The sequence below is a fragment of the Apus apus genome, chromosome 18 (genome assembly GCF_020740795.1).
Source record: "Apus apus isolate bApuApu2 chromosome 18, bApuApu2.pri.cur, whole genome shotgun sequence".
Lineage (NCBI taxonomy): Eukaryota > Metazoa > Chordata > Aves > Apodiformes > Apodidae > Apus > Apus apus.
In genome coordinates this window covers 2,984,235-3,006,772 of record NC_067299.1, presented here as the reverse complement: position 1 = coordinate 3,006,772, position 22,538 = coordinate 2,984,235, and the positions used below count along the sequence as shown (strand labels likewise).

The window sequence follows — 22,538 nt, the reverse complement described above, 5'->3', positions numbered from 1 at the left end:
AACCCCCCAGGGGTGCTGGTACAGGCCCCAGCACCATGCAGCCAGCACAGTGCTTACCTGGGCCATCACATCGTGGGACCAGATGTCAGAGGCCAGGGTGAGGTGTGCCTTGCTCTCCACCTCTGAGGGTCTCAGCAGCGTTGGTCCAAAGACCGTGGCCAGGTTGTGGAGAGACATTTTGTTGATGGGCTCCTTTTCAGCTACCCTGAGGGTACAGGGAGAGAGGAAGTGTGACCCCTAATACTGTTCTCCCAGCACACGGCAACCATGGGGTGATGTGTGGGGGGCTAGTGCTGGTCTCCCCATTCTGGCAGGGCACCTCCAGCTTGCCATTGCCCTTCACAGCTCCCAGCAAACCCAGGTGCAGGGCAGGGAGCTCTGCCCCCTTCACGGCCTCTGCTGGAGCCTCTGGGCCTGGCTGGGAGCCCTGGGTGTGATGTGGCAGCAACCAAGCCCTTGCTTGCTTATGTGCTGTGGGGCCTCCACCCCTCCCAAGCCCCGGCAGGGCATGGGGAGCTGCACCCACCCCCCCAGGGCTCCAGAGCCCACCGACCCCGTGGGACCCTGGCCAACCTGTACCAAGGGAACCAGGGCCACAACATTGCCATGTTAGGAGGTGGCTGTGCTCCCCAGCACAGGCTGCACGGTTGAGCCCCAGCCAGGGGAGCAGATGTGGGAACTGGCTGTGCCCGGTTCTCAGGACAGAAATGGATTTTTTCCTTCCCCAGCCCCCAGCATCAATCACTCTTTCTGTTTGGTTTTAGCCAAACCAGAGAAAAAAAAAGATCCTTCATGATGCAAGTAACATGAGGCGAGAGCCCTGGTCCCAAACTCGTGGCCAGCTCTGGCCAGGCTCTGAATGCTGCACCACAGCCCTGTGTCCTCCACTAGTTTTGGGGTCCCCAGCAAGCCCCAGAACTGCTCCTCCCCAGGTTCAGATGGGCTTCATCTGGGCCAAGATAAAGCCCAGCAAACCACACATTGATGCACTCGCCCCGGGATGAGCGACACAAGGTGTCACCTGCAGCTCTGGGACACGTCCACAGACCTGAGTGTTGGAGTCTTGGCCACCCATGGCAGGCAAGTTACAGGGGTCACTGCACCTCGTTTTGCAGGGGCTACTGCTAGCCTGGCAGGAAGGGACACAGCACTCAGCTTTTCCCTCTAAGGAGGACACTGCAGAGCTCCCAGTTGATTGCCAAGGCCAGCTGCTCCCCACGGAGCCCTTGTCCAGCCAGCTGCACACAGGCTGTGGCAGCCAAGGGCTGCACCTTGCTGGAGGACATGTGCTCCCTGCAGAGCTGACCTTCACCAGCAGCCACGCAGGCACCACAGGGAGATGACAGTGGCTCTACCTCTGCTGACATTCCATCTCCACGCCAAACTGACTCCACAGACCCGTCCTGCACCTCTTGCTTGTGCCGGGCAGCCTGTGGGAGCTGCAAATTGAGCTGTTACCTTTTCAAGTGCTCCAGCAGAAAGAGGAAGGTGATGAGGTTGGGGTCAGGCAGCGAGCGGAGAAGGTGCATCATGCAGTTCTCCTTGGCAGCAGGATCCGAGAGGGCTGGAGACAAGGAAGGAGTAGGCTCAGGACAGGGGCTGGTGACATCTTGTGCAGCAGTGGGACCCACGACGGCCAGACCTGCCTGCAGCCACTGCACAAGTGGCCAACCCTGCCCCACAGGGATCTGCTGGCACCCTGGGGACCAGCACAATGAGCCCCAAGCTGGCCTGGAGCCGGCAAGGACAGCTAGGACTGAGTAGGCTGAGCTGGGAAGGACCCATGGGAATCTCCTGTCCCAGAGCCAAGCTTGGGCACCGACCCCATCCCCCTCCCTGAGTCCTTACCGATCCCCTCCATGAAGGCAGGGTAGAGTCTGTCAGTGAGGAGGGGCTCGGGCAGCTCGCGGAAGTACAGCTTCAGCGTGCCAGCGATGGCGTTGATGTCCATGTCACTCAGCATGACGAGGATGTCCTTGTTATCTGTCCAGAGAGCACCCACACATGATGCCTCCACCCCCTCTGGGTCTCAACCTCCCGCATCACCTCAGCTACCCGGAGGGCAGGGACAGCACTGGGGGGTTCATGACCCCGTTTAGCCAGGCTGGGGCTGGGAAGAGCCGAGCTGTTCCCGCCTGGCTGGGCAGCAGGATGCGGAACAATTTGCAAATCCATTTGCATCGTTGCCCTGAGTCAGTGTCTCCCAGGAGCCAGCCAGGCGTGGAGGCAGCTCAGAGACACCAAAGCACAAACAAGGCTGGGACCTCTGGGTATTTGCTTTGCCAGCTACACACTTCTCCTCACCCCCAGCCCTTTCCTGGGAGCACTGGCATATTTTGCACACATGCAGTGCAATAACCAGACCCTGGGCTTGCAGGGCAGAGGTCCAGGGTGGGTCTCAGTGCCTGCAAACCCTCCCACGGTAACACGTTCCAAAGGGTGGCCATCCCCCACCACACTCACTTGCATCAAAGACAGCTTTCAATGCCTGGATGTCAGTGGCCACGCCAGAGATCCTGTAGATGCCGACCTCTTCGATGCCCCTCTTCTCCACCTCCTCGATGCACTGGCGCACGATGTAAGGCACCTTGGAGCGCTCGCGCCTGGCTCAGAAAGCAGAGCCATAAGCAAAGATTCCTGAGGGACCCCACGGCTGCCAGCCCAGCCCTGCAGACCCAGGGGCAGGAATGGGCACGCTGGGTGGGCAGGATGGGGCTGGCAAAGGAACAGGCAAGTCCCCAGCAAAGATCAAAACCTTCTTTGGTGTTGGTGGGAACAAAGAGACGTGGTGCAAGGATGGAGCAAGGGAACATGGTGCAAGGACAGAGCAGGTCCCCTGAGTCCCCCAACCCCACACCCACAGGGACCAGAGCAGATCAGCACCCCCAGCCCCGCACACGTACTTCGTCACGACGCTGATTTTGACCCCGAAGACACCCGTCTGCTTTTTGGATGGGGTTCTCTTCAGGCTCATGTCTCTGCTCGTGAACTTCATGGAGAACTCCACCTTGATCTGCAGGAAACAGGGGATGAGTCCCAGCAGCTCAGCCCTGACCAGTCACCTCCATGATGCAGGAGGGTATGGCACAGCCCCAAGGAAGGGGCTGCCACCAAAGCGAGGGGCTGTGGGTCCCCATGGGCCCACTTACCCCGTTCATCTCAATCACATCCATGTGCCAGTTCTTTGTCTGCACGGCCTGAGGGTCCAGCTGTGGGGAGAGAAGGGGTGTGAGCTCCATGGGGGGACAGCCCTCTGCCAGCCCTGCTGCTACCCCAGCCTGGTTGCCCCCAAAGCCCCCGACCTGCACATGATATTGGGCAGAGGACATGCTCTTCCGTGGCAATGTGCTGCCCATGGCAGGAGGATGGAGAGGGGAAGGTCTGGGGTAACTCTGGCCATGCCCCAAAGCTGGGTGGGCTCAGCCTCCCCATCCGCTTCCCCCCTGCGCTTGCACGAGGCAGCGTGTTGACCCACACCCAAGCAACGTGAAATTTCCAAGAAATCAGGACTATTTCTGGCAACAGATTGATGAAACAGAACTAGGCCAGCGTTTTCCATGCAGAAAAACAACATCTCCCCATAGCCAAGGCTATTTATAACCCCTGGGAATGACGGGCTCTGCTATTTCTGGCTTTTGGGGCTAGTGGGGGACTCAGTGGGGCTGCCCCAGAGCCCGGCCGCTGCAGCGAGGTGCTGGTGTTCCCAAGGCCCCAGCACACCCCGTGGTGGATGCCAGGCCCCAGGGCTGGGAAGAGGCAGGTGCTGTTGCCTCTCAGGGTTTTTCAGTCCCCAGCTGGTGGTATCGATCCAGCCCCATCGATCCCTGTAATGCACAGGGCGGGCAGTGGGGCAGAGCCCGGCACTAATGTCCCCTCGGGGAAGGGGATGGGATGCAGGAGCTGGCAGGGGCTGGTGGCGGCTCCCGAGGCCACGTGTGTGCAGCTGCCAAGCAAGCTCGTGCCAAGCACGCAGGGTCACTCCTCAAGGACATGGGAGTTTCCTTCAGCTGCTGGGCTGGGAGATGCTCCAGGCGAGCGCCAAGATGTCCAGAGCTGCTGCTCCAGCCACAGAGCTGTTGTTTCCCTGCCCGACCCTCTGGCTGCCAGTGGAAGCCACCAGATATCATGATGGGGGGACCCTGGGGTCCCTCATGTCCCTTCTTACACACCAAGACCCCACACTCCCAAGGACAGTATTGAGCAGCTCTGGTTCTCAGTACAGACCCAGCACCATGGCATCACCCCATGCCCATCCCTGTCACGGTGAGCCTGAGCAGCTCCTCAGCAACATGGTGACACAGGAAAAGCTGTTGTCTCCAGCATGGCTGAAAATGCTGCAGTCTTCAGGACAGCCCAGGCTGTCCTGGAATGGCTCCTGACATGGAGCTCTCACTGGGCTTCAGTCTGGCACACAGGAGTGCCCAGTGAGTGCCATGCTGCTTCCTCCCCACCAGCCCTGCAGCTGTTGGGAATAGCAGCAGGGGGAGGAGGAGGAGGAAGGTTGCAGCTGCCCTAGGCTCTTGTGGGGCTCTGCAGCAGGTTTGGACACCAGGATCACGAGGCTGCAGCCAGACCACTGCCAACCCCAGCCCTGCTGCTCCACCTCCCCCCACATTCCCCTCAGTGCTAGATCCCTCCTCAGTGCTGCTGTGCATCTACCACAGCCAACACTGGACCAAGACCACCTGTCCCATGGGAATTTCATTCCTTTTCTCTGGTCCCTCATGGTGGTGTCCAACCCTGTGAGCTCCAAGCAGTGGCAGTGAAGCCCTTCACCCCCCAGCCAGGTCAGGAGCTGTAGACCTCCCCACTCTGCAGCACAAGTTTAACTGCAACCACCACATACACCTTCCCCATTCCCTGGGTCCCCCTGGCATCTCACATCTGGAAGGGCTTTAGTAGAGCTCTGAAAAAAGCTTTAATAAAAGCCAGGTTGGCTGCCACCAGCAGCACAGACCTTACCCCAGATACGTCAGCTCCCTGCAGCCGCTTGCCCAGGATCAGGCAGAACTGTCCCCGTCCAGCTCCCTGGCAGCAGCCATCAGGGCCCCAGATCTGGGCTAGTTCAGCTGGCACTACCAACCTGAGCTCCCTTGCAGCCTGGGCAGGTCCCCGTGCACCCACAAGGCCACTGGCTGTGTCGTGGCCCCAGTGCCTGCAGCCCTGCCCACGCAGCAGGCAGCACTGCCGCGCTGCAGGCAGCAAAGCCACAGCAGACGCTTCATCTCCAGGTGTGGGAGGATGGACGGGAGCATCCACCCACAGAGGCAGCTCCTGCCCACACAGCACTGGCAAACACCCCATCTCAGCTACCACCACCATCTCCTTCTCCTCCAACAGGAGCTGCCTAGCTCCAGCAGGATGCAGGACCATCCTGGGCCAATGGGGTATTGCTGGCCTGGAAGCCTTAGACAACACCTCCATGCCAGCACTGTGCAGGATGGCACAAGTGACACGTTGCTGTCCCAGATGTCAGCTCCTCTTCTGCAGATCAGCCAGCTTCAAACAATGGCCTGTCCTTGGGGAAACTGCTCAGCCAGGTCATCAGCACCTCTCCAGGCTGCTCCTTCCAGCATCCACAGGGACTCCCAGCAGTGGTGGCATCCATGTCCAGGCCAGCATCTGCTGCAGTGCCTCCCTCATGCATGGTGAGGTGAAACACCCCCTGCTCAAAGCAACAGGGATGTGCTGTCATCCTGTTTTCCCAAATTATCCAAAGGTGCATGTAGGACAAGGCCCCAGGTTGCAGAGGAGAAGGCAGCAGTGTGGCAGCTGATGAGCATCCCAGCAGCCCCACAGGGCTTTGTGCATCCTGGGGAGGCTCCAGTGGCAGAGGGACCCTCCAGTCCTGCTGGGGATTACCCCCCACAGCCCCTGCCTGCAGCTTGTCTCTGGACTCCAGGGAATGAAGCCACATCCTGAGATTTTATCCTCAAGACACCTCCAGGCCATGCACCATGGATAGAGCTCTGGCGTGGGCAGCAGCAGCCGAGACAGACTCAGGCAGTACCAGGTCCCCAGGGCTCCCAGGTGAGAAGATGGGATGGCTCCAAACCCTCATGGCACCTCTCCAGGGCCCCAAGCACTGGGATGCTGCAGCAGGGCAGGGGCTGCCAGGATGGGCATGTCCCTTCCTTGTGCCTCACGCCTATGAGGTCACCCAACCATCAGCCTGGGATGAAACCATCAGGAGCAAACTGGTGACTCAGCTGGTGAGGCCATCTCCACCACGGCCCTGGGCAGCGGGATCCCAGGGGAGCTGCTACAACCAGGGTTGCTTTTCCTCAGAGCAGCAGCACTCATGGACACCCCGGCTTCATCTCCAGTGGTTGCTCTGGTGCTGGCAAGCAGATGCCCCCATGAGACCTCCAGCTCCCCCCCCAGAGACCAGGAGACCCCTGAGCTGCTCTATGGGGGCAAAACAGCCCCTGCACCAGCAATGACAGCGGCAAAGCACAGCTCCCAAAAAAATCAGCAATTCACAGCCCTGAGAGTGACCCGAGAAGCAGCAGGCACCTATGGCACACCGGGACCACGCACAGCCCCACCAGGGACACATTCTGCCTGCGCAGCCCCAGTGCTCCCAGTCAGCAGCAGGCAGGGAAGCCGGCAGCCACACTGGGGCCACGTGGGGTTGGGAAATTAAACCCCCTCATGTTTTGACCCAGCAACAGCAGCAGCCTGCCCGCACAGCCCGCACTGCCCCTTAATCCCCTCTGCGGGAGCAGCGGCGGCACAGAATCGAGGTTAATGCCGCTGCGTCACAGGCGGCCCCGCCGAGCAAACCTCGGCCCCGCCGCGGCCAAAACGAACCCCCACGGGCCCAGGCACCTCCCGCCCACATTCACAGCTGAGCCCTGAACCAGCAGCTCCCCACACACAGGGACCCCGCAGAGGAAAACCCTCAGAGCCCCCCCGTAAGATTGCAGGGGCTGTGAGACAGCCTGCGATGGTGCTGTCCCCTCCCTTGTCACCTCTGCTGCCCTCTGTCCTGCCACAAAGTTGGGCAGCGTTGGCTGATGTGGCTCTGACATGGCTGCCAGCTGGGGAAGCCTGGATGGACCCAGGGTGGGGATGTTGCAAGAGGGAGTGCTGCAGCATCCCAGAAACCTGGCCCCAGCCAGCTCACAGGCATCGCTGCCTCCTGGGCAAGCCCCAGTGCCAGGCAGGGTGGGCTCCCCACCACCCCACTGCAGGACCCCCCAGTGGAAACAGCTCAGCCCCCCTGACCTCCCAGCACACAGAGGGAGGGGAAGGTAGAAACAAGCACTTCACAGGCAACCAAATGCTTCTGAGAGCTCCCAAAGCACCTGAACAGCCCCCCCCCCGATCTGTGCACGGACTCCACAGCACTCTCCCTACAAGCAATACAGCCCCCCCACATCAGAGCCCAGCCCCACAAAGTCACCAGCCAAAAAGCCACAGCACGGCAGCACCCAGCAAAGCCATCCCAGAGCCCATTTGATGCCAACCACCATCGTCCCCCCGCCCTGCACCCCAAGAGGCACCTTCTGCCGGAGCAGCTTGCTGCGCACCCTGCCCCAGAGGCGGGCGCCCGTGTTGGGGGGACGCTTCCCCTCGGGCTCCTCCACGCCACGTTCCGGCCGCTCGCCCACGGGCCCGGGGCTGCCATCTGGCTCCACCAGCACCTCTGTCATCTCCACAACCCACTTCAGCTCCGGGCAGGCGAGTCGAGGGTGTCCGGGGCTGGGTCAGGACAGCACCCACATTCCTTCTACTCTGGGCAGGAAGGTCAGCGGGGGCCAGCGAGGGGAGCCCGGCTGGGGCGGCAGGGAGAGGAGCAGGCAGGGCTCATCTTCAGGGCGTGAGGCAGGCGGAGAGGCAGCTCGGCAGCCCCAAAAGCCTCCCTCCCTCCCTCCCCCTGCGAGGAAGTGACTCAAAGGCAGCTCCCCCCCCCCGGCGGCCCCCACGCGATTAACTCTCTCTCTGCCGCTGCCCGGGAAGGCTGGAGGGGCTGCCCGGCCTCCCCGCCCCCCCCCCTTATCCACTGTTATCCGCCGTTATCCAGCGTTATCCACTGTTACCGTCCTCTGCTTCCCGGCGGCAGCGGCGCAGCCCTCGCTGCCGTTTGTCGGCAGCATTCCCAGCTCCCCCGAAGAAGCCAGGTTGGATCTCCCAGCCTCAACAAGGGGTACAAGGATGGGATTTTTGGGGTCTCCTGTCAAGCCTAGGGACTGGTGGCCCCCCCCCTCCCATGTTCCCTCAGCCTGCCCTGGCCCTCATCAGCCCCACTGCCATGGGGTGATGGGGTGGGGCAGGGGGATGGGGTGCTCTGGGGGGTCCCTGCCTGCTGCTTCTCCTGACAGGCTGGAACTTGGCACGGTGCAGGCTTGGGGAGGGAACTTGTGCTGCCCCCAGCCCAACCCTCAGCAGTCCCCTCAGTCCATACGGATCACCCTATGGCTCCTTCCAGGTCTGGGAAGCCCCAACACCACAAATAGCCCCCTCCAGAACCTCCAACCAAGCAGCTATTCCCCGTGGGTACAGCAGGCACCGTGCCCATGACAACACAGGCTCAGCTTCAACAGCCACACTGCCCCTGTGCATCAAGCAGGGGCTGAGGAACAGACTGCTCCATCCTGCCCCACCACCCTGAGACCCCCTTCATGCACCCACTGCCCATCTCCTCGCCAGTTTCAGGGCATGGGGGCCAGATCCAGCCTCTTCCCTCTGCATTGTGGGCACAAGCACTCGCAGCCTGCTCTGCCCACCCCCAGCATCTGTCTGCCAGCCCACCACAGCACCAGGCACCCCTGCCAGCACACACTGGACACAGCCCAACTGCTGGGAGCAGCTGGCACAGCTCAGAGCAGGACTGAGGCCTGCAGTACTGGGGACATAAATTCCCCCATGGGGACATGAGGAGCCCACAGCACCTCTACCCCGACCATGGCACATCCCAGCCTTGGCAACCACACACAAAATGGGATTAACAATAAAACAGGGTTAATTCCAACTGGGAGCCACAATGGAGCAGTCCCCATGATCAGACACACCTTCCCACTGAGCAGGCCATTTGGGCACACATGGCACAGGGTGCCCACCCTGCACTAGCCATGGAGACAGGGCTCAAGGTACAGGTCCAATGCTCACCATGCTGCAGAACCCTCAGAGCTCATTGCCAAGTTGCTCAAGGCAGGCTGATGCCAACCCCAGCTCCTCCATGGACACAGTCATGTCCTGTGTGTCAACAGGACATGACACCCACCCATGGCACCTCCACAGCCTTGGGAGCCCCCACTTCTCCCCACAGAGGGGCTGCAGCATCCCCCTCACACACTGACCTGCTCCCAGATGCCACTAAGCGGCTTTGCTGGCTGACGCACGTGCCTGAGCCATCAGATTAGAGCTGGGCAGTGGGCACAGTGCTGCTGTGGGGGGATTTCAACCATTCTAACAGCCCCACACACACCACGGGCCTTTGCCCAAGCTGCCATTGCCAGTGGTCCATGTCTCCCACTCCTGCTGCTAACTGGAACCAGCAGCAGCCCACAATGAGCCCAAAGACCAGCCAGGGTAGGGACCATCCGGGTCAGCATCTCTGCTCTGCCCAAACAGCTCAGGGCAGAGGGCAAGGGGCAGTGCCCACAGCCTCACGAGCAGTGCTGCCTGTCCTGCCCACAGCCACACTGCCCCATCCCTGCCCCATCACCCACCCCACTCCCAGGGTAGGGGTTGAGCTGTGACTCTGGGTGACAGCAGGACAGCCTCAGTCCTGACATTGCTCTGTCCAGCTGGGTTCTCCTTAGAATAGGCAGCCCCAAGGCCTCCTCTCCCTCCCTTTCTTCCCCCACAACTTTCACACGGCGGGGACACGCTGTGCTGTCCCCATCCCAACCCCTGTGTCTCCCAGCGTGACTCATGTTTGTTGACCCAGGCTATTTCCGAGAGCACAGCTGGGCTGATCCCCGCGGGACATCGAGCCCCTTCCCTGCCCCAGCCCTCCCGTTTGGCCCAATGCCACCCCCCCTGCTGCTTCCCGGGGGGGGGAGGGGGCAGCAGATGGGTGATTTTGGGTATGAACAAACTGCTGGTGAAACTGAGCTCCCCATCTCCCATCCTGTGCCCAGTGCAGTGCCATCCATCCACAGTGTCCCCTTCCCAGCAGCACTTCCGTGCTGCTCCCCGCTCCCCAGGGACCTGCCCTCAGCTCCTTTCCCACGGAGCAGGCAGCCGTGCTGGGCCTTTTGAAGTGGCCTTGGGTCAAGGGTTGTGTCCCAGGCGTGACACTGTCCCCAGCACTAGGTGGGGAGGCAGCCAGACTGGGGGTCCCCATCTTCGGAAAACACAGGGACACCCCCATCCCAAACTCTCTCCCCTGCCCTGGGCCGCCCTGCAGCCTGGACAAAGTGGGTGCAGGGGAAATGTAGGGTCTGGGGACTGACTGCTCCCCCTCCTCCACCTTCCCAGTCCTGCTCACCTGGGAGCATCTCAGGGCAGCCCAGGCCTCCATCCTCCCCGCCTGGCAACCGCCAATCAGAGGCAGCTCAGCTGTTGCCCTGGAAACCCCTGTTGCCATAACAGCAGCTGATGGAGGCACAGGAGAGGCAGATGGTGGCAGAAGGGGACAGCCACGGCTGGCAGGGAGCAGCAGGGGGCTGCACACCCAGAGCCTTCCCAGGGGCAGGTGCTGACGCCCTCCCCACAGCCCCCCAAGGCTGCAGCACAGAGGGCAGCAGGATGGAAATCCTTCCAGCCCAGGCAGCCTACTCGCCTGCCTCTCCCAGCTCCAACAGGTCCAACACTGGGTGAGAAGATGCCCAAAAGCCCCAGCACATACCTGGATCTGCCCCTTGCCCATGATCTTGTCCACGATTTCATTGTTGTCCTTGTTGAGCTTGGTCTTGTCATAGCACTTCTCGTAGCAGAGGATGCGCAGGGACTGGGAGCCCTCCAGCTCAATCTCGAACTCCTGGGGAGCAGAGAGGGTGGTGGATCAGCCCCAGCACCCCAGAGGAGCTTCAAAACTGGGGCTGAAAGGGCAAGGGAAGGGAAAGGTTCCCTTACTGCGTGTCACTCTCCTCTCACCTCATTCCACTGTGGCTCAGTGGTGTCCCGGAAAACCCTGGTCTTGGCTTTGCTGACAAAGTAGCCGAAGGAGTCCACCTCCAGTGTGCAGTAAAGGTCTGAGGGAGCAGACACCAGCTCAGCACCCAAGGAACATCCCCACCGGCTCCCAGAGGGACCACTATGGGCAGAGCTGGGCCTCATGCTGGACCCCAGCTCTTCCAGCCACACCAGCCCCTCCCAGCAAGGGTGGGCACCCACACTTACTGGCAGACTGCTTGAAGCCCTTGGCGGAGTGGACAATGACGTGCAGGAACCCATAGAGCCCAGGAGACTCATCATCTGTTGTGAGGAGAGCAGAGGCTGTGTCAGGGCTCAGCTGCCACTTCTGCACCCCAGGGGTCAGAGTGCAGGCTGGCAGTCCCCAGGGCAGCGAACACTCAGTGCCTGAGGTGACACCCCAGTGTCCCCAAGCCCTGGAGGACCATCCTATTTTCTGGAAGAGGACATGTATCCCTCACTTCTGATCATCTCTGCTGGACATCCCAGCTCTCCTGCTGCTGGAGCCCTGGGGAAGGTTCCCAATAGGGCTGGCTGGGTCTCACCCTGGGGATACCCTGGTCCTGCTCAGCCCATGGGGGTGCTGGACAGACCCCAGAAGTGGCCCCTATGTTGCAGCCGGGACTGCTCTGCCGGGGAGCCTGACTCTGCTCCAGCAGTGCCACCTGGTGGGTAGCTGTCCCCTGCACGGCCAGGCTTCCCGAGCAGGGACCCTGCTCCAGCCGAGGGACCGCACAGCTCCTCCCCGGGATCCTGGGGAGGCAAAGAGGGATCCACCAGCCCAGCCGACACTCACCGTCCTTATTGCTGGTGACCGGGATGTTGTGGACGGTTCGTAGCTTGAAGCAGGATCCCGTGAGCACCTGCAGCTCCACCGAGCTCAGGACAAAAGCCTGGAGATCTGGGAGAGGACAGGAGAGGAGCTTCAGAGGGACACAGCCAGAGCTGGCTGTGGGGACCAGAGAGCAGCAGGCTGCGATCCTGTGGGACCTCCTGGTGGTCCCAGGAGACCCAAGAGAGCCTCAGAAGCCCCAAACTTACCCTTTTTCTGCAGTTTCTGAATGGCCTCCCTCCACTCAGACCTCTCGTAGTCAGAGGACAGCAGGAAGAGGTAGCTCTGCAAGAGAGAGGGTGATGGAGCAGGCTGTGGGCAGGCAGGGCTGAGCCCAGCCCCCTGCCCATGCTTCTCACCTTCCCGTTGCGGTTGTGGATGCGGAAGGGGATGGCGGGCGAGTTGAGGAGCAGCCAGAATTCGTTCTCAAACATCTTCTTCTTGAGGCGCTCAATGGCCCTGCTCTGCCCCTTGTTGGCTTTCTGCAGGTGGGGAGCAGACAGGAGCTTCCGCAGGTGTTCCCAGCCCCCACGTCCCACCCCTGACCCAGAGGAAGGAACCCACCCCATCAGCAGGTCCTGCATCCTCCCTGACCACCCGCACCCTCCTCTCACCTCCTTCTGCACCTCGCTCTTGATGGCCGAGATCTTCATCTTCATGTCCTCCAGCTCGTGGTCAGGGATGACATGGACCTGCGGGCAGTGCTCTGACTCCTCGGGTGAGGGGAACACCAGGTCGGCCAGGGGCACGTACCACTTGCAGTCGTACTGCTGGTGCTTCCTGTGGCCGGGACATAGGCACTGAGTGATGTCTGACCCCTTCCCCAGCACATCCCCCAGCCCACTGGAGGACAGGGGGATTGTGACACATTCCCCCCCCCTCATGCTCAGTGCCCTCCTTACCCCACCGCCGTCTTCTTCAGCTTGGCACAGAGCAGCACATCGGTGAAGAGGAAGACGTGCCGCAGCTTCCGCGAGCCCTCTGACAGCTCCACCAAGAAGCCATCCTTGACCAGCTGCCGGGTCTGCAGGGCAGCAGGGCTGGTGTGAGAGCAGGCAGGGAGCAAAGGCCAACAAACTGCAAGGGACAGATGCTCCTGTCCCTCTCCATGGCTCAGCCACCAGGAGCATCAGAAGGTCCATGTCCTCCAGGTGCTATTTTGAGTCCTGTATGCTCAGCAGGGGGCCAGCAAGCAGCACGGACCAGGTAGAGCCCTAACCTTACACCCAGGACTGCATCTAGAGGAAACCCTCCATCTCCTGCCCAAGCACCACGGAGCTTCTCGGGGCAGAGACACCAGGGGCTGGCAGAGGGCTCAGCCCTCACCCTGTTCCCAGACACTGCCCACCCCCCTGGCTCACCTCCCCCTTGGGGGTGGTGACTGCTGTCCTCCGGGGATCAATGTCCTCATTAATGCTGGAGAGGAAGTTCTGTGAGATACGGAGGGCATCCTGGAGTAGTGGGTAGTCAGGGTGGTCGGCTGGGGTGTGCTTGAGGAGGTCCTAGAAGGGGACAGGCAGAGGTGAGTGGCCTGAGGATGCTGCTCTGCCTACAGCACTCACCCCGGAGCCCCCCCCCAGTAGTGATTCCCATGGCTACAGGTCCCCAGAAGCAACAGGGGCACCACACTCACGTGAAGGACGAGGGTGCTCCGTGTCACCCGGTCGATGGGTTTGTACAGCAGAGCTGTGGGGAGAGAAGAAGCATCAGCAGCCACACACTGCTGGACCCCAAGCCCCTCTGCCACCCACCAGAGCCAGCCCCATATCCCGTTCTTGCCAACAGCAGTGGGGAGCCAAGGCTCAGTGCCATAGCCCTGTGCCCAGCTGTGCCAGGAGAGACCCAGAGCCTAGTGCTGGCAGCTGCCACCTTGACTTCAGAGCTGCACCAGAGGGGTTCTGCCAGCAGTGTGGGTGCCTGCAGGGTCCCTGCTGGGGTGACAACCTCAGACAACTGCCGCATGTTGCTTCCTACATGATGCTCCGCTCTAGCCGTGTCCCCTCATCAGCAAGGCCTGCCCCTGCCCCCAGACAGAAACACTGACCCCACCACCATCTCCTCCTGCCTTTCTGCTACTGCAGGTCATGGGTTGTTACCACTGCTCTGCCCTGACTGCAGGATGTCCCCAGCATGACTGTGCCAGCGTGTAGCCCTTCGGGGCGAAGGACCTTCCCCGGGCACCGTGCCGGCACTGCCACCTCACTGTGCTCGTCACCCCTGGCAGCTTTTTCAGTTTCCCTTGTGGCTCAGCAGCAGGTCCAGTCCCTGGCACCCCCTAGGACACCCCATATCCCCCTGCCCCAGCCAGCCCTGGGTGTAAGGGACCCTGAACTGGAGGCTGCATCCCCCACTACCCCATGCCAGCAGGTAAAACAGGATCCCTGCTCCCTCTGGCAGCCAGTGAGAGCCCTGCTCTGGGATGGAGGGGGCAGGCAGTGTCCCCCCTTTTCCCCCACCTTAGACTCACAGGGAGGATGGACCCTCCTGCTGCCATCACTACAGGCACGCGCAAAGCACCGGGAAGCTTCGGGCTGTCCCAGCACAAGGGAGGAACACCAGCCTCCTCACTAGCACAGTTCTGCACAGCCTGGGACCCAAGCACAGGCAGCACGGACCAGGCACCAGCAGGCAGGGCTGCCCACTGCCCCTCCCTCTCCCATCCCAGCCACGGTGAGACCAGCCTTCCAGCCCCACGATCCTCACAGTCTCCGGCAAGGAAATGGGGACCATTCCCGCGGTACAACCCAGGCAGAAGGACCCTCCCACCAACCCCAGCTGGCACCCCAGGCTGTCCGGCCGCCGGCACAAGCCCCTGCCCGGGGGGCGCAGGCAAACGCGTGGCTGCTTGTGCCGGAGCCAAGATGATTCAATCGAGCCTGGAACAAAGACGTTCCCAACTTCAGGCTGCAGAGCACGATGCAGCCTCCACCCCCTGGAAAGGGCAGCCAGCCCCGGGCCAGCGGCCCCGCAGCATCGCTCCCCATCGGCACCCGAATTCGGAGCCGCCCCCCTCGCCTCACCGTAGGTGCAGTTACAGCAGAGCCGGACAACAACGAGGATTTCCATGGCAGCCCCGTCTCCACGCAGCCATCTCTGCCTCCCCGCGGCAGCTCAGCCCGGCTGCGGCACAGCACGGCACGGCGCGGCAGGGCACGGCACGGCACAGCACGGCACCGGCCCTCAGCACGGCTCCCGGCGCAGCCGGCGGGCGGGGAGGAAGGGGTGGGCAGGGGGTGGGGGGCTGCTGCACGCCCCCAGCATCCTGAAGAGCTACGTCGTCCTCCCCCCCCCCCCTCCTCGCCAGCTCCGCGCACGGGAACACAAAGGGCAGCGCTCACGGGAGCTGCTCGGGAATCCACCCCCGCCGGTCCCGCACGCAGACAAAAGGCTGCAGCCCCCTCCCCACGCTGGCGCCCGCCGTACCCTCCATGGTGACTGACGTGTGGCTCTCCTTCGAGTCCTTGGGGCCCTTCACCTTCAGCTCCTGGGGAGGGAAAAGGCCCATCAGAGTCACCCACGGAGGGCTGGGGTGGGGGGAAAGTCGTTGCTCAAGGTCATGGGGTGCCCTTCCAGTCTTCCTGCACCCCAGTATCTCCTCCCCGGCCCCAGCTTGACCACACTGGAGGGCACACAGTGGTATGGGTGGGAGGTGTGGACTGTATGGGATGCTGCCTGAGCAGGAGCAGCTCTGCCTGCAACCTGGAAGCTGGGATGTGGGGGACCCATGTGCCACCCTGGAGCAGGACACCCAGCCTGGAGGAGGTCCCATCAAGCTGAACAGCCCTGCAGCAGAGGGGCTGAGGGATTGGGGAGCTGGGCTGAGGCCATGAAGGTCCCTGCTCCTAATAGGGGAGCCAGGCATGGTGATGCAGCCAGCAGGAAATGAGCCACAGGTACCCAGCACCCACGCTCACTGGACTGGGAGAGCAGGTGTGGGCTGCCCGACCTGAGCTCCCTTGAGGTGGGGGGCAAACCCTAGAGACATCCAGAGGCCAGGACACCCTGGCACATTCACTGGTTCCTGCCCTTGGGGTGGTCCCTTAAAGTCTCCAGGGCAGGGAGAGCATTTCCATGTGGTCATCTCAGCTATGGGGACAGCATTCTATGTCCTGCATGGGGACAAGCCAGGCATGGCAGCCCTGTCCCCCTGGCAGAGCCCCAGCCCAGCTTACCTCTGAGATCTTCTGGAACTGGTAGTTGCTGTGGCTGCACTTCTCTGCTGTTTCCAGTGCAATTTTGTAGTTATCCACAAAGGCCTTGTAGACCCCCAACTGGCTGGCCTGCGGGGAGTGGGGATTAGCTGGACACCCAGTGGAGTGCTGAAGCACTAGGGTGGGACACTGCCCAGAGCTCTCCCAGCAGGACACTGCCAGACCATAGCCAGGTGGTGGGCTGCACACTCAACTCTGCAGGGACAGCCCTTGCCAGCGGCAGGATGGTGGGGCTCCCACCCAGCCCTGTGCCTCCACAAAGCTCCAAAATCCCGTGGAGAGGTAACAAGTACCTGGACAGTGGAGGCTGAAGCTACCAGCCACTTCCTGCTACCCTTCAACCTGCCCTCTCCTCCTCCTCTCCCCAGCATGGCCATGGCATCCATGGGCAAAGCCCTGGTGCCCATCACAAGCAGTGGCAGGACCTGGAGTGTGACCCTGAGGAGCCACCGCCACAGGCAGAGAAGAGGCAGTGACCTCCTGCCTCTCCCCAGAGGGTCACCCACATGCCCACCAGCCCCACCGTAAAGCTACACCATGCACCTCCAGCCAAAACTATGGTTGCACCCAGGACCCACAGGAAGGAGCAACAAGTCCCACAACCGCTTGTAAGGCGCATGGCAGGGTGTGAGCATGGTACTCCATCTCCCCAGCTCTCCTATTCCAAACGGAGCATGCCCCAGGAAAGACACGTACCAGCTTCTGGAAGAGGTGGCCCATGGTGACATTGCTGTCCCACTGCTGCACCTTTGGGCACAGGCTGTCATAGAACTCCTTGTGGATCTCATAGATGTCCTGGATCTTGTAGAAAATGGTCTCGATCTGCTGGAGGGTGAGGACAGGCTGCGACGTAGTGGCCGTGGCCTTCAGTGGCTTCATTGGCTGCCAAAGGAGAAGGGAAAGTGTTAGAGATGAGGGCTGGGGGGGAGTGCTGGGGACAAAGGGGATCTGGGCCAGCAGCAAGGACTGCCAAGGACTGGGATGGGTCCCAGCCAGCAGCTGGACCACGGGGTTGCTCTCGCCTTGTGTATCCCCGCAGACTTCCCCATGGCAGGGGTGACCCCCACATTGTGCAACAGTGTCTTTGCCACAAGGGCCAGAGAGTCTGCAAGAGGAAGCAGGGCTATAAATACCTCCCAGCCACGCACACTGGCAGTGGGGGCAGGCGAGAAGTTTTGCTCCCTCCCAGGTAGCACCTGGGCCAGACCTGCTCAGGGGAGACTGTTCAGGAAGAAATCCATCCATCCATCCATCCATCCATCCATCCATCCATCCATCCATCCATCCGTCCGTCCATCCATCCATCCGTCCATCCGTCCATCCGTCCATCCGTCCATCCGTCCATCTGTCCATCCGTCCCTCCCTCCATCCCTGCTGGGGAACATCATTGGAGGGGGTGCCTGGCGTGGGGCTGTGCTCACCAACAAGAGGGCCTCCAGCTGGTTGATGTAGATCTCCTCGCTGGCCAGGAAACCAGAGAGCACCAGCTTCCGCATCTCCAGGCCTTTGCCAGCATCTCGCTCACCCTGTGCAACAAAGCAAGGAACCCAGCTGAGCCAAAAACCAGCACAGGAGGAAACCCCTCATCCCACCAGCACATGCCCAGGATCTCTGCATGGGCACATGTCCCTGCTAGCACTGGGGAAGTTCCATGGCAAGGGCCTTGCACGTGCCCGCTGGGCAGCACAGCCAGGCTGGAGCCAGCTGGGAAGCCATGGGCTGAGCTGGCTTCATTTCCTCGCTGGCCAGGAGCCTGGTGCCACTGGCAGAGCTCCAGGCAGGGCAGGGCTCTCCCAGGGCAGAGTCCAGAGGCACCCGGTGAAATCATGCCTGGTGAAATCATGCCCAGTGACGGATGGTGCTGCCACGTGATCCAGCACCACCCTTTTTCCCCAGCTGAGGTTTACCCAGGAAAGTGCCACCCCAGTGGTCACTGCCGGTGGCCCTGGGGCAGGTTCACACTGCCATTCCAGCCACCAGTGGCTCAGCTTGTGCCCACCCCACGGCTCCCCCCAGGCTGCACTGTTAATGCCAGGCCATGGCGACCGGCACGGCCGAGGGGTGCACAAGGACTTGGTTTTGTGAGCTGGGAGCTCCCAGGCTCTTTGCCACCGATTAGTCATGGGCTCTTCCTGCTTCCCCAGCCCGGGCCCTGCGCAGGGCCTGGAAGACGGTGTCTGTGCCCAAGGTCTGCAGTGCCCCAAGGGGACAATGCCAGCCAGGTCCCCACGACCCAGATGAGCAGCCCTAAAGCAGGGTCTGATGGCCAACCCATGCAGGAGACCCCAAGAAGAGCGGGGCCAGAGCCTTCCTCCAGCCCCTTGAGGACACTCCCCCTGGGGAAAAGGGTGCCAGGCTGTGCCTGCCAGCACAGGGGTCTACCCACAGCCCACAGCCCCCGGTTTGGGGCTGTTAGGGGGTTTGCCAGTGGTTGTGCAGTGGGGCAGTGGCAGTGTGACCCAGCCCCTTCCTGAGCATCCAGAGTCAGCTCTGCTGAGCCACACAGCTTCCCCCCCCTGCAGCGTGGCCCCCGCTTCCCCCCGGGAGGGAGGCCGGATGCTCACCCTGCTCTGCGCAAGCACCCACTGGTGCACCCGACGCCTGGCACGGCCCTGACCCCTGCCTTCCACCCCAGGGAGTCCCGGGGGGCAGGTAGTGGGGCTGTGGCGATGCTCCTGCTGCCCCCCCAGCTCGGACCCCCACCAACACCCACCGCACCGACCCAGGAGCTGCCCTGAGACCTGGGCATCACCAGCAGGATGCCCCTCATCCCCCCACCACCGCCCAGCGCCGGAGCGGGGTGTCCCTGCCGCCCACCTTCTCGCCGGCCGAGAACGGAGACCCGGGGCTGGTGGGGGTTCCCGGCTCGGAGTCATCTTCATCCTCCAGCACTTTATCCAGGTACCCTATGGCCTCCTCTTCCTCCTCCATGGCTGGCTGGGCAGCGGGGGGCAGAGGGGACCCCACGAGGCTCCAGGCAAGGGGCTCACACGGCCAAACTGGCCCAGCCTGACTCAGCCCTGGCCGCCGGCCACCGCCGCGGGATGAAAGGAGCCATTATAGGATCCCCGGTGCTCCCGCCTGCCCCAGCTCCGGCCCTCAGCTCCGGCGTCCCGGCCGCAGCGCCGGGCGCTCCCGAAGTGGCCGCACAACCGCCTCCGAGCAGCGGCGACGGCAGCTCCGGGGTCACCAGCGCTGGGACAAGAGGGACAGGCTGAGCCTCCCCTGGCCTCCGCTCACCCCCGGGGGGGCCGCGGGCGCTGAAGGGCCGCTGCCCGCCAGCACAACCAGCCCCGCCGCTCCGCCCTTCGCGCTCGCTACAGGAAATGCATTTCTTGGCGCTGGAGGTGGGGCTGCTCTACGGCCGAGCCTGGTCAGGGCTGGGGCGCTCGGCAGCCGCCTTCCCCAAGCCGGTTCTCCCACCGCTGGCACAGCCCAGAGAGACCCATGGGAAGGGGGTCCCCTGGCCCCTGCCTTGACCCTGCACCCCCTTCTCCCGGCAGAGCAGCCAGCAAGGGGTGAGCACCCACTGGCCCCCCAGTGCCCCCGTGTCCCAAGCGCAGGCAGCGAGCCAGGCCACGGGGACTGGCACCAGGGCGACTGACCTCAGAGGGCGGCAGCAGCAGGATCCCGTAAGGGGACCTGGCTCTGCACCTCCAGAAGGGTCCCAGACCTGACCCAGCAGGGACCCAGCAGCTCTGCAGCTGAGACACGCGCCTTCCCGCAGCATCTGCCCAGGGATCAGTGCTGGCACCTCACTGCTCCCCCAGCCCAGCCATGCCAGGGCAGCTGGGGAGTGGGGACACAAGCAGTGGTGTGACACCTGAGGGACATCGTAGGCCCTGATGAATGGGGGAAGGACAGGCTGGAGGAGGGGACACTAATGCAAGAGCTGTTTCAGCAGTTTCCCCCTGCTCCTCAGTGGCAAAAGGGGAACCAGCAGCCACATGTGCTCTGCCCACAGGAGCTGGCTCTCCTCCCCATGCCTGTCCAAGGCTGGAACAAACTCCTGCTGTGAGAAGTGGCCAGGGACACAGACACTGGGACTTTCCAGAGCACATGCCCAGCCTTGTGTCCATGCTGCAGCCCAGGCTTTATCCAGCCTTTGCTAAGAGGGGTCTGTACCAGGGCACTGGGACCCTGCCCACTGCAACCAGTTGCAAGCTGCCCTAGGAGCTTGCAAGAAGAGATGATCCACCAGAAACCTCCTCCAGCCCCCAGGCTGGGAAGTGACACCTCCAAAAGGCAGTGACATCAGTTCTGCCTCGCTGGAGAAGAGCAATGGGGTGAGCCCAGCACCCTGTGCCACTGACCACAGTGGGACCCACACACAGGCCTGTGCCCATGACAAGGGTGGACACACAAGATTAAACATGCCAGTATCCAGAGGATGCTCTGCTAAGCCCCGGCACAAGCAGCTCTAGATAAAGAGATGGAGGCAGAGCCGGCACTGAGCTCCAACACTTCCCAATCCTGTTAGTGCCAACCAAGTCAGCTTCACCACCTGTGTCCATGCTCCACTAGCCCCTGAAGGACTTTGCTTTGGTCCCCCAGGGGGTCCTCCCAACCCTGCTTCTCCAGGACAACCCTCTGCTATCCCTGCCAGCCCCCAGGGACAGAAGCCATCACCCACAGCACCATCCATCACCAAACCAGGCACCGGGGTGTCAGGGGGCTTGGACCCTGCCCCTGGACAGGGTCTTCGGGTGGCAGAGGCTTGGCAGTCGCCCCTTCCTCCATCCCTCCCCAGGGCCCGAGCTGGGTGCCGGCAGGAGGATGCCGCGCAGGGGCCCTGGGGAGGAAGCCACACCTCTCGCCTCCTCTGCCTCAGCATCCGGGTTAAGAGCTTAACTCTTTCCAAGACAAAAAAAAAAAAACCCTTCACGTTTCCCAGCCCGGCCTCCTCTCCCTGCCAACCCCCAGCCCGGCACACCCCGGGACGGCAGCCACGATGTCCCCGGGGGCAGCAGCCCCTCTGCCCCTGGGCTTCATGGAAACTTCTATTCTGGAAAAAAAAAAACAACCACGTTTTTTCCCTTTGGTTTCCTGCTCCGTAGCTCTCCGAGCATCCCTTCCGTGAAACATCCTGGATAAACTCCCAACGGCTTCCCGAGGATGCTCTCCGAAGAGCAGAGGGAGGGAAGGGGTTAAATCTAAGTTCCCCAGAAGAAGGGGGGGGACGGGACAGAGTGTCCTTCCCCGGCTGGTGGCTCCGTCCCCAAGTGCCGCTAGATGGAGCCGGCAGCCCAGCGGAGCGGCTGCGCCCTGTCCCCGGGGACCCCAGAGACCCCGCAAGCCCGGCTGGGCTCCAGCACCCGGCCCCGCTCTCTTCCCAGCTCGCGCTTTGCTGGCTCTGCCGCCAGCACGGCACCACGGGGCAGGGACACAACGTGGCACCCCCTCCAACAGCAGCAGAACAGGGAGGGTGCTGCTTCCCAGAGCCCATAGGGCCGCGGCCAGCGGGGTTTGGGACGCCAGGGGACAGTCCCCCAGGTCACAGCAGCACCGACACTGCCAGGCACCCACAGCCCCAGCTTCAAGCACACCTGGTGAACGCTGTCCCCCCGAGCACCTACCCCTGTACCCAGGCCATCGGTGGGTGTGGGTGAGACACCATCCCCGCTCTCCTGGCTGCGGGCGCTGAGCTGGGGGGACATGGTGGGCGACTCATCGATGTAGGGCATGGTTTCCGAGCCCTCTGGCAGCGCCTTGGGCTCCTCGTTGCCCTCAGCATCGTACTCATCTGCACCATAGTTGAAGTCTGCCAGGGAAAGAGAGGATGGTGGTGAGAATCCAGGCAGTGGCAGAGCTGAGAGTCACCACATGGTCACCACAACCACCCCAGCCCATGGTTACCTGCAGGTGACTGACCCCGTGGCCAACATCCAGGGCCATGGATCAACACCCACACCCGCTGCCCACTCCAGCCCTACCAGCCTCAGCTGCCTGCATTCTGCCTGCCTGTCTGGCCAAGCAGGCAGGGCATCACACAGAGCATCCTTGGCCCCGCTGGGCATCCTCTGCTTGACACACTTCCCTATATTTGCATAATTAATGGCACTGAGAGGCCGGTGGGCCTCGTCTGTGCAGGGACAGCTGCTCTGCCAGACATGCTGGCCCCACACGAGCAGCCTAGCCTTGCCTGCCCAGTGGCTGCCATCCCTGGGGAGGGATGGAGCTGGGCTAGGAGCCACAGCCACCATTCTCCCTCCTTCTCCATTCCCGTCCTCCTTGGAGCGTGGGAACGGGTGCCAGGATGCCTGGGTCTGCAGCATGGAGGACAACGCCACCCTCTCTGGAAGAAGGGGGGTGGTGGCAGCTCCATGGTGGGTGGGCAGCTCAGACCATGCAATGGGGGCAGAAGGGGTCTGCTTTGGCAAGATGAGGCCACCACCATGCCAGGCCAG

At 62.3% G+C, this 22,538-nt stretch overlaps 1 protein-coding gene across 4 annotated transcripts in view; it reads right to left on the bottom strand.

The window, feature by feature from the left end:
* Window positions 1-22,538, bottom strand: part of ABR (ABR activator of RhoGEF and GTPase) — a 37,233-nt gene that overhangs the window by 2,524 nt on the left and 12,171 nt on the right. For 2 of the 4 annotated variants that reach the window (XM_051635611.1, XM_051635612.1), the window contains exons 2-22: window positions 21,708-21,892; window positions 17,553-17,657; window positions 16,828-17,013; window positions 16,093-16,200; window positions 15,344-15,404; window positions 13,554-13,606; window positions 13,282-13,422; window positions 12,823-12,944; window positions 12,535-12,700; window positions 12,280-12,402; window positions 12,130-12,205; window positions 11,885-11,989; window positions 11,296-11,370; window positions 11,050-11,147; window positions 10,802-10,933; window positions 3,150-3,209; window positions 2,904-3,013; window positions 2,464-2,603; window positions 1,849-1,983; window positions 1,459-1,564; window positions 58-205 (exon numbers count right to left, since the gene is read on the bottom strand). In XM_051635611.1, coding sequence (XP_051491571.1) covers window positions 58-205; window positions 1,459-1,564; window positions 1,849-1,983; window positions 2,464-2,603; window positions 2,904-3,013; window positions 3,150-3,209; window positions 10,802-10,933; window positions 11,050-11,147; window positions 11,296-11,370; window positions 11,885-11,989; window positions 12,130-12,205; window positions 12,280-12,402; window positions 12,535-12,700; window positions 12,823-12,944; window positions 13,282-13,422; window positions 13,554-13,606; window positions 15,344-15,404; window positions 16,093-16,200; window positions 16,828-17,013; window positions 17,553-17,657; window positions 21,708-21,815 — 2,358 coding nt within the window. In that variant the 5' untranslated portion in view covers window positions 21,816-21,892. Of the gene's footprint in view, window positions 1-57; window positions 206-1,458; window positions 1,565-1,848; window positions 1,984-2,463; window positions 2,604-2,903; window positions 3,014-3,149; window positions 3,210-7,508; window positions 7,860-10,801; window positions 10,934-11,049; window positions 11,148-11,295; window positions 11,371-11,884; window positions 11,990-12,129; window positions 12,206-12,279; window positions 12,403-12,534; window positions 12,701-12,822; window positions 12,945-13,281; window positions 13,423-13,553; window positions 13,607-15,343; window positions 15,405-16,092; window positions 16,201-16,827; window positions 17,014-17,552; window positions 17,658-18,948; window positions 19,427-21,707; window positions 21,893-22,538 lie in introns of those variants that run through there. The other 2 variants (XM_051635613.1, XM_051635614.1) reach the window with 2 other exon arrangements.